Here is an 11,800-nt window from a genome sequence, read left to right as displayed (position 1 = left end):
TTTTACTTCTAAACGTGCGGTTAACTTCTTGCTTTATTCTATTATAATTGTTTAGATTTGTATCATCAGAGTTATTTAACCACCTAAGTCTAGCCTGATTTCTTATTTCTATTAGATTATGACATTCATTATCAAACCATGGCTTACTTTTTCTCGGTTTATGGTATCCTATACTTTCTTTAGCTGCTGATTCTATTGCATTACGTATGTGCTCCCAATTCTTATTTACGTCTGTTGGTCCAAATTTCAAAAACATATATATATGTCATTATCACTTGTGGTTTTCATTCTATCTAATTTTAAAGATCTGGCGTTCAAATTGGTAGACACTATACAAATAAAACAGCAATGCAAGCAAGCAAGTAAAACAAATCAGGAGTCCAACAATTTCAGAGTTTCCAACAATTTCTACATATGAAAAAAGCCAGTAAAATGGGATAATATGCCACTGATTGATAGAATGAGTAAAGACTTTTCACAATTTTTAACAAAATAACATATTCAATTCAAGAAAAGGATAAAGCATAAGAAACTAAATTTTACTAACATACTATCACAGGTTGCAGTATAACAAGCCATACATACAGTATTTGCACTAGTTATGAACATTTATCCCTGGAGCAAATCCAGTAACTTCTTCTATAGCCTTATTCTCATCGAGCGGGAGCATTGGTTGGTAGCAGGAGAACTCCATTGTGAAGGAAGCTGATCCTGAGGTTACTGTCCGCAGAGCAGATGAATATCCCAGCAGTTGAGACAAAGGTACTGTAGCTTCCACCACCTGTTCATTCAAATTATATATCAAATTAAAATTATCAATGGACATATGCCATGATAAAAATGTGGCATATTTAGTAATTATAAAAAAGCTAGAGATGGGCCGATATGAAATTTTGGCCAATACCAAAAAAAAGTACTGATATAAAATTTGCAGATACTGATAACAAATATTTTGTCGATCCAATATAAAATTCCAAATGGTCCTTGAAAAACGTGAATTGACCTCCTTAATAAATATTTTTTTTCCAGGTGACTGCAGTGCAAAAGAAGTTGCATATTTGGACAATTACTTTTTTAAGAAAAGTATTACACGGAGATTATCCACAAAAATTATACCAAAATTGTAAACTTTTGCACTAAATTATAAGATATTTATAGATATACTAGTTGATTACCCGGCGTTGCACAGGTACTTATTTATCCCAATCTTCTATCAGACAGGAAAATAATGAATTTAACTATAGTGTCAAATGAACTTGGAGTTGAACGGCATTGGGAGTGTCACTATTCATCTTAGCGACGCCAAAAACTATGGATTCCCACTAATATTGGTCATTTTACATGTCACCCCCTTTCCAGCCCCACGCCTAGGGGTGCCAGGGGTGTCTTAACCCCACAGTATTCTTTCCAGATTGTAGGTGATATGTGTACCAAGTTTGGTTGAAGTTGCTCCAGGCGTTCGAGAGTTATGCTGGAACAAACATACATACATACATTTTTATATATATAGAAGATTGGATTGGTAAATTGGATGATATGCCTATATCAGCAGATACTGATAAGTGGACCAATTAATCTGCCCCATCCCTAAAAAACACCATTGCTAATAATTCATCTTCAATATTTTAATATAAAATCTATGCTTCATTTCAAATGGTTATGAAAACAGAACATTTAAATTCAAAGAACTAGTAATGACCAATTACCACCAATATTTTGTGGAGAAAAAATGAAAATATCTCATTGACATTTTAATAAATACATGGAAGCAAAATACTAACTTTATCTGCACAACTTGCTTACAAAGGCTCTATTAATTTATGTGTATTAGTTTTCACTTCTATTTTGCATTATTTCTTCTATTTTACTTTGCTTTTTGTGTCACTTTTGGCTAATTTGCGAAGTTTGGTGGTGGTGGGATGAGTGGTGACATGATGAAATTGATGAATGGACACTCACGAACATCCATGCCCAGGCTGGGATTTGAACCCAAAACCCCTGACATCGTAGCATGATGTGCTAACCAATGCATTATATACCGGTATTATATGTTCTAATGTTTATATTAGGGATGAGACAGATTAATTGCATACTCTACCGGTATCTGCTAACCACACACATTTAGGAGGTGAATGAACCAATGAATCTTCAAGGATCATTAGGAATTTTTATCAGATTGGTAGAATATTGGTTAGTAGGATTTCGGTTATCAGTACGTATTAGTAAATTTTATATCAGATAATTTATCAGTATCGGCCAAAATTTCATATCCCTAGTGTATATGCTCATGTTCAACGTGGCAACTTCTGTAGTCATCATAAGTATCTATTCTGCACCTCATGTCAACATCATTTCTCAAATATCTGGTGTGAATTTGACTAATTATAATAATTTTGCATTAGCTCTTAACAGGGGGGAAAGTAGATCTGCATGTAAATTTTCCATAACATTTCACAGACACATTCAAATTTTTAGATTACAATTTGTATGTATGAATTGAGTTGAATGTAGTGGGTAAAATGTATATCGGATATAAAGGCTGAAATTGCATGGAGCAGAATGTTGGTGAAAGTTCACTCCGAGCATGGGAAGAGAGCACTGTGCTCCAGAAAATTACCTATTATCGGTTTCAAAAACTTTTTATTTTCTTCTGATTGTCTGGTGTCCAAATATTTTGTTAAATGACAAAACAATTACTACAAAAATGAGGAGTTGTGTGTTTTTCTGAAGGCATTAGAAGTCAGAATATAAACATTAGACTGGAAGCATGTGATTAGCCTAATTTAGCCTTGGATGGTTAAAGGAACATCTTACTCACCCTCTGTGATCCTCTTGTTCCTATGTCATGTATGGCTGCTCTTCTCTGAGAGAGATCAGCCAACACAACCGACACGCAATCCTCGTCTGTTACAACTTCCAGTTGCATAATTGGCTCCAGCAGGTATGTTCCACATTTCTTCAGCAGCTAAATAGAAAGAAAAGAGACAATATTTAAATTTTTGTCAGTCTTTTTCAAGAGCTACATTGGTTTTACATTTAATAACCTACAAACATTTGTCACAGAGATAATAAACAAAACATCAAAACTTCAAAAATATATTAAAGTATACCCAAAAAGGAGTGTGTGTGTAAGAAAAAAATTCAAGTTGCTAAAATGAACACTGTGGTAAAATGAATACTGTGGTAACACAGGAAATTATAAAAAAAATATATGAGCTTCACAGATGACATATTGGTAATACTGTTGCCCAGTGGTTAGTGATTGGGTCCCAAAACTGGGGGGGGGAGACAGTTATATTTTCCCTTTGTAGATAAGATTTAGCACAGTGCAGGGGCAAAAGTTGCAAAAATTGGGGGGGGGGGGGGGCAAATGACGATCAAAAGCTTACCACCAAGCCAACTATCCATATTCCTAGGAGACGTGAATGTAAATCTACTGAAAGATGACCAAGACACAAATACATTATTGGATACTTTATCAGTTGTAGGACACAAACAACTCGTTACTCTGCCTACAAGAATTAAAAGGACATCTAAATCGTTAATTGACACAGTTTAATCACACAGTTACACGAACTGTCTATGAGGACATGAGTGACCATTTTCTCGTTTACACCACACTCAAAATTAATATAACGCTAACGCCAAGAAAGCTAATTACTACCCGTAAAATTCACAAAATATATGAACCTGATTTTTTTACCTTTACGTCCTCTCTTCCATTCTACGCAAGTACATCTCCTGACTTAACCGTGGACAAAAATGTAAGTCATCTGCAGTCTCTCATTTCGACTGCACTCAACAAATTTGCTCCCTTGAAACTCCCAGGGTGAGAGAAAGCAGGAAGCCCTGGATTACTCCTCAAATTAAAAAATTACCGGTTGTTCAATAAAGCGGTGGACCTTTTCTGCGACTATACGTGGACAACAATTGCTAGGCAAGCAAAAGTGCATTACTACAGAGATATGGTGAACCAGACCACTAGCAATAACAGCTGCAAATGGAAGGTTATCAATGAGATCACGGCTAGAGAATCAAAAACAACAATTAATCACTTACTAATCGACAATGTCCACCTAACAAGCCCACCCGATATGGCTCATTATCTGAGTATTCATTTTTCTAATATCTGCAAATCATCAACGCACATTAATCCCAACAATTCAGGTGTAAATATACTAAGAGAAGACCCCAATTCAACTATTGTCAAGCAAATTGAAGAATTCATATAAAAATCTGTCACTGTCGATAATGGTTTGGCAATTCTTAATAAGTTAAACGTAAAAGAGGCAGGAGGTTCAGATGGCATTCCGAACAGCGTTCTGGTGGTGTTGGCCCAACTTATAGCGGAGCTCCTTGCCGACATAATAAACATGCCTTCAAACGTGGCCAGTTTCCAACAAACTGGAAGCACTCCATAATAACACCAATCCACAAACTGAATCTCTTACCTTAGGATCTAACTATTTCTCTAACCCCTACTTTGAGCAGAGTTTTAGAGAGGGTAATAGACAGGCAATTGATTACCTTCCTGGAAACAAATAATCTTATGTCTGATCGACAATTTGGATTCAGAAAGGATGTGTCCTCGGAATTATTGTTACTTAGTTTATTTAATGAATGGACGAAAAAACAGTCCCCTGGTTGGATTTATTTCCCTGGATGTATGCAAAGCATTTGATACTGTTGACCACAAGTTGCTACTACAAAAATTAAAGGATAGATTTGGGTTCCATAGCAAAACAATTATCTGGATCAAAAGTTTTCTCGCAAATACAAAAATCTCAACGAAAGTAGGATGTTCAGTTTCCACCAAGCAGTCAGTGTCCTCTGGCATTTCACAAGGCTCTATACTTGGCCCAAAATTATTCAACCTATTTATTGACGATATCACACTAATAAATTCAGATTTATCGATTACTCTGTACGCAGATAAGTGCCTTCTCGTCCATGTTGGATTGATTGATTTACTTTATTTATTTTACTTTGCGTTTTGTGCCTCTTGGCTAATTTGCGAAGATGGGGATGAGTGATGAAATTGATGAATGGACATTCACAAACAACCAAGCCCGAGCGGGATTTGAACCTGGGACCCTTGGCATCGCAGGAACCACTTGGCCACTGGGTCCGGCCCGTCCATGTTGGAGAAACGTACAATGATGTAAAGGAGAAAATGGAAAACTCATTCCCGAAAGTACTAAATTGGTATAACATCAACAACCTGAAGTTTAATGTTGCAAAGACGAAGGCCATGGTGCTTCACACCCGTAAGGGAATCCCGGCAAGCACAATAGATATTACCCTTAATGATGCCAGAGTATCTTTGAGCAATCATTTAAAATATCTCGGAATCATTATCGACCCTCAGCTAAAGTTTAACCTCCAAATAAATAACTATATCTGTAAAATCTATCACCATATTTACATATTTTGAAAAATTCGTAAATATCTCAATAGAAATCTTAGTAGACATTTCTACCTTTCCCTTACTCATCCCATATTCGAGTATGGTGCTAGTCTTATTTTTGGCGGTAACTTAACTCATCTGAAGTAACTTGAAACTATCGAAAACAATTGCTTAAGAACCATTCACATGCACCCCCAAAATCATTCCCAACGATTGCGCAAGTTTTACAACATACCCACAGTCACTTTGAGAATACATTACATCTACCTGAATAAGGTATTCCATAGTATTCATAACAAATCATCTCCATTGCATAATAGGCTTAAGGTCCACTCTGAATTCAGCACCCGAAACACCAGATCGTCCTTACATAGAGTTAGAGACCTAGTAATCACCAAACCTAACAAAAGCAGATTTCATCAGAAGTCCTTCTCATACCTAGCAGCGGTAACCTGGAATTCACTCTCGAGGAAGGGTCAAACTCAGTACCAGCAAAGCGCAGTTCTGTCATCTTCTACGTTCATATGCCTATAAATTCTAACTCTCAGTAATATTATTTTCAGTGCTTACTCCCCCCCTCCCCCAACACATATATGACTTAAATTTTCATCCCTAACCTTGTCAAACAGTAATTCCATACACACTCATATCCAAACCCATACACCTTCTTTTCTTTCAAATAACACTCAAACTCTCCTTATTTCATTGCTACTATGTAATACTCTACATTCTCATATAAATTCATCTCATCTTCCATGGATGTAGCATTTGTATATATATTGTGGAATGATTCAAGGGAGACTCTGTGTGTATATATATATTTTTTACAACTTAGGGCATCAAGTCATTATTTGCATCAATATTGTTCTAAATGAAATGTTGTATGGCTTAATTGTAACCCTATTGAGATAATAAATAATAATAATAATATTGTGTCCATTTGTAAATTTCTGTTTCTCAAAAGCGAGAAAATATTTGTTCTATATATGGTATGTTTGGAGTGTTATTTTGTACACTGCAATACAGTTTGAAAAGGTGTTAACTCAGACAAATATCTGTAACCGCAGTCCTTAATTATATGTGCACAGGGATTCTTCATTTAGTAGTTTGATTTCAGAAAGTGAACTGATATGAAGCATTCCCAGTACTGATAAAATACTGATATAAAATTTACTAATTCCAATAACCGAGCCAATGCAAAATTTGCAAATGATTCTTGCAGAACATTCATTCACCTCCTCAATTAATGTATGTAATCAAGTGATTCAATATGATTTACTTTAAGGCTCGGCTGGACTTTTGGCATTCGAATGAGCAACTTTTTTTCAAATTTTCCTCTCCTTCGAAAAAACCTCTTGCATATTTCAAAATATGAAAAATTATGTACGCTTAAAATTCCTTCTAGAGCATTGACGTGAATTTTCATGGTTTCCTTTCACTATTATCTAGATATTATGAATAGTTTAATATTCATAATAGCGAAACTATTGAGAATATCTAGATAACAGTGAAAGCAAACTACACAAAAATTCACGTAAATGCTCTAGAAGGAATTTTAAGTGTACGTAATTTTTCATATTTTGAAATATCCAAGAGGTTTTTCGAATGGAGAGGAAAATTTGAAAAAAAAATCGCCCATTCGAATGCCAAAGGTCCAGCCGAACCTTAATAATGAACTGCTTATTTAGACATTTACTTCACAAGACCATGACATACAAATTGTATTTTTTTATTCATAAAAGTAATAAAAAAAAATAGCAAAAATTATCAGCATTATTATTGATCCACAGATATGCCCATACCAATAGAGTAACAATTAGTTTGTTTCTGCTGGGTCCCCAGTCACGTAGGCATCAAGGGGGAACGAAGGAGCTTGATGCTACCACCAAGTCTGCTGATGCAGGAAGTGGTGACCTTGTTGTCCACCTTGTTCTCATTCTCTCTCTTGCCAAAATAAGTCATCTTAATTCTGCTTCGAATCTGACACAGCCATCTCACACATTGCCATTTGCTGCAAGGGCTGGACCCTTCGCTGTGCTGTACCTGCAACGTTGTATGTTCCCACATGTGCTGATTTCAATTTCCTCGAACAGTTTTAACCTTCCCAATGATTTATCATCCATCCATGTTGGGAGATGATGACAGTGTTTTACCAAATGTTTTTATCTTTTTTGAGAAGAGCAGGCATAACACTGTTTCTGAGGAAGCTTTTAGACTATCCTTGCCTTTTTAAAATTTCGTGTTTGTCCTGTGGAAGTCTCTTTACAACTTGCAAGTTTAACCTTTCTCAAAGGTCTCTTTACACCTTTTTTTTAATTTTTAGGTAAGGTAAGGGTTTTTAGATAAGAGGGTTTTCCCCGTATACTTCGTACAAACAAGAGTTTGTTTATCTTTCGGGATCGTTGATAGGCTATGTAAAGCCTGATATTTGAAGTTAATTGGCTGCGAGAGGTGTATCGTAAGACGTCTACACTTAAGTGACGATCGACCTGCTGGTTCGTTGATGAAACTCTGATGAACTCTCCTGAAATAAAGCTCCTTTCCGATAGTGAACTACTCCTCGCTGTAACTCCTTTTGTAACGTTCGGTAATCAGACTTTAAGTCGGAGGCAACAACTATTCACGCCATAACTTTCTTAGTTCAACTGGTTGTATGAGTATAATTCCGAGGCTACGACTGTGCACGCGATAGATTTCAGATACCGACTGTTTGTAGAAATATTCTCCCGAGCTATTTAAACGAAATTTGAACTTCGCCGTTGAGAGATCGTGTCTCTTAATAACGGTGCTTTCAGTGTAAAGCTGTGTTTGCAGTATCTTTCCTGCGATTCCGGAAGAATTCGTTCGCAGGTGGCTTTTGCTTGAAAGAAGCTCTTTCCAGCTTCTTTCATACTCGGGCCCTTTTTATGAAATGATTAGACTATCGGACTATGGCGCCCAGGGTCCTGGATTCGAGTCATAGCCTGGTGCAAATTCTCAGAAATGTGGCTGTAAAAACTGTATGAGGCATTTTTGAGGAAAAGCGGGCAAACAACATTTTCTGGATGTAATTGATGTGCTGATTACGAATATTTTGTTTGCCACTCTCGATTTTGATGTTATGTGCTTCAAATCGCTAAAAAACAAAATGGCGGCCATACGAAATGAGGTCCTAATAACTTTTGAAGGAGCAGAAACAAAATAGTGATCTTGGTGTCAAACATTATGTTTTTGGGTATGCTGAATCCAAATATTATGTTTTCTAATCTGAAGTTTTAAGCTATGTGCTCCAAATCGCTAAAAAACAAAATGGCGGCAATACGAAATGAGTTCCCATTAACTTTTGAAGGAGCAGAAACAAAATAGTGATCTTGGTGTCAAACATTATGTTTTTGGGTATGCTGAATCCAAATATTATGTTTTCTAATCTGACATGTTTGAAAATTGTTGTAGTTTTTTCCTCTTTTTTAAACAAAAGAACCACAAAAATGACTAAACCTATAAACTATTTTTTTCTTTTTTTACTTTATTTCAGAATGTTAGAAATATAGAACCTTGGAACCACTTATACATTTGAAAAGACCTGCACCTGTGAGCCATCATCTTAAGAAGTTTCTTATCAGATCCTCCAGAACATTGCCACAAACAAATGATTTAGCTACTTCAGATATTCAAGATACTCTCCTCAAAGCTGAAACACTGGACCAAGTAAAGCTAGACACCTTCGTGAAGGAAAGGATGATGGCCCCTGGTAAAAGTCACACACAAGTCAAGTGATCCTCTACATAATTCAAATGCAAAGACCTTTAAGTCCCTCTATGAAGTTAAATTGGTAGTAAGTGGCAAGCATACCATTTTGAAAACTGACAGGAATATTCTCCAGCGGCTCCTAACTGCTTATGAGGCAGGTCGTAATGTGGATCTAAATCGCATTTCGTGTCATGAACTAATGCCAATTCCAACCTCCCGTGCCAACACAAACGGAAGTCTGAGAACAGGAAACAAAACCATTCTAGCTGATGTGATGACCAAGGATGTAATTTGTTCACCTGATAATCAATTCTGTCTGCGTCATGCCTTATAATAGATGGTCAAGCATTAGTTGTTGCACTTGGAAAGCCTGCAGGAGTTTTTAAACTTTGGTTAACTGGCAGATGTATTTCTTAACCTTGTTCTTTCTATGGGAAGAAACTTTAAGAGGATTGATGTAACCTTTGATCGGTATAACGCAACTTCAATCAAGGGTGGAACAAGGGATAGGCGCTTGAAACATGCTCATTTAGTAAGGAGAGTAATAGAAAATGGATCCGTGCCAATCCCCAACAAATTCAGTGACTTTCTTGCTAACTCAGAGAATAAAAAAGATTTGGCCTGTTTTCTCTCTAATAATTTGATCAACAATTCTCCTGAAGACAAAATATTTGTGGTTTCCGGTGGATTTCACAAGGAGGATGACGTACGAACAAACAATCGTGATTTGTCTATTGAAGGATTGCAGGCAAACCACGAACAGGCGGACACGCGCATTGTACTTCACTGTCTTCATTCTGGTACTGATAACATTGTTGTCTCAGTACGTGATGCAGATGTATTAGTGCAATTGGTAGCGTTATTTCACAAGATTAGATGTACGAAATTGTGGTTGCGAGTAGGAACATAAAAAAAGAGAAAATACATTCCATTACATGAAGTCAGGCGGAAGCTTTCATTTACGGATCCTGTCTTCGAAACTCTCATCACATTCCACGCCATAACAGGATGCGACACAGTATCCTACATTGCTGGACTCAGTAAGAAGACAGCACGGAAAATATTTAACACTAATAATAATGATCTACTAAATCTTGGTGATGACGAATTGAAACAAGAAACAGCGCACATGGCAGAGAAGGTCATATGCAAGTTGTATGGTCTACCGGAGGCAAGCAGCTGTGATGAAGCCAGAGGAAAGCTGTTCAGCAAAGGAAAAACACCACAAGCACTGCCCCCCACTACCGATGCTCTATGGTTACATAGTTACATGTACAACGGGCCCACTATCAAGCCATGGTGTGGAGGCAGTCGGTCATACCAAAAACTGTGTTACCACCACCTACTATCTTGGGATGGAAAATGGTTGATGGGCAGCTCGTTCCAAAACTTCAATCGCTGCCACCAATTCCACAACCTTTCTACGACATTGTCACCTGTGGATGTTTGGGTGGTTGTATATCCGCTACATGTTCCTGCAGGAAAGGCCAGCTTGTATGTACTGCAGCTTGCAAATGTGCAGATACTGGCACTAAGGAGTGCATGAATATCCGTGACTAGAAAAATGATATACTATTTTTGTAGGCAAAATAAGGTTGAATAAGGATAACGTGCGGATTTATCATACACTGGTACTGTTAATAATTCAATATGGTCTCATGCTTTGAATAATATTATTATTTTGCATCTTTACTTCAGAAATGTTCTATACTTTTTTTCTTTTCTGTATTAAAAACCTACTGTTACACTGTTTTATTCCTAGTTCAAAAGTATGGATACGAAACATTTCATGGATGCACGTAGCCGCCATTTTTTTTTTATTTTATTTTTTTTGCGATTTGGAACAAACAGCTTAAATTTCAGATTAGAAAACATAATATTTGGATTCAGCATACCCAAAAACATAATGTTTGACACCAAGATCACTATTTTGTTTCTGCACCTTCAAAAGTTAATAGGAACTCATTTCGTATTGCCGCCATTTTGTTTTTTAGCGATTTGGAGCACATATCTTAAAATTTCAGATTAGAAAACATAATATTTGGATTCAGCATACCCAAAAACATAATGTTTGACACCAAGATCACTATTTTGTTTCTGCTCCTTCAAAAGTTAATAGGAACTCATTTCGTATGGCCGCCATTTTGTTTTTTAGCGATTTGGAGCACATATCTTAAAATTTCAGATTAGAAAACATAATATTTGGATTCAGCATACCCAAAAACATATTGTTTGACACCAAGATCACTATTTTGTTTCTGCTCCTTCAAAAGTTAATAGGAACTAATTTCGTATGGCCGCCATTTTGTTTTTTAGAGATTTGAAGCATATAACACCAAAATCGAGAGTGGCAAACAAAATATTCGTAATCAGCACATCAAATACATTCAGAAAATGTTGTTTGCCCGCTTTTCCTCAAAAATGCTTCCTACAGTCAGAATTTTCTAAAATTGTCCCAGTCTATCATGCCTTTGGCATGATATGACTTAGAAGGGTGCAAAATGGCCACAAAGGCTGAAGCACCCAGAAGTTTTAAATCAATCAATCAGCTAGTCCATCTCATCTCTAATAATAATAATAATTATTATAAGGTGGTGATGCTATGGCTGTGAGGGGAAATGAACGCTATTGTAAAAAATTGAAGATTCTGGAGAACTCAGGGAA

General features: G+C 36.5%; 1 protein-coding gene across 2 annotated transcripts in view; it reads right to left on the bottom strand.

Moving 5' to 3' along the window:
- Positions 1 to 523: 523 nt before the first annotated feature.
- Positions 524 to 11,800, bottom strand: part of mRRF2 (mitochondrial ribosome recycling factor 2) — a 48,063-nt gene continuing 36,786 nt past the window's right edge. The window contains exons 13-14 of one of the 2 annotated variants that reach the window (XM_083137317.1): positions 2,819 to 2,965; positions 524 to 781 (exon numbers count right to left, since the gene is read on the bottom strand). In XM_083137317.1, coding sequence (XP_082993443.1) covers positions 596 to 781; positions 2,819 to 2,965 — 333 coding nt within the window. In that variant the 3' untranslated portion in view covers positions 524 to 595. Of the gene's footprint in view, positions 782 to 2,818; positions 2,966 to 11,800 lie in introns of those variants that run through there. The other variant, XR_014443454.1, reaches the window with a different exon arrangement.

Source organism: Lepisma saccharinum, chromosome 16 (assembly GCF_977018435.1).
Source record: "Lepisma saccharinum chromosome 16, izLepSacc3.1, whole genome shotgun sequence".
NCBI classification, from domain to species: domain Eukaryota; kingdom Metazoa; phylum Arthropoda; class Insecta; order Zygentoma; family Lepismatidae; genus Lepisma; species Lepisma saccharinum.
The sequence above is the reverse complement of the archived record's forward strand: the minus strand, read 5'-3'. Positions and strand labels throughout refer to the sequence as shown.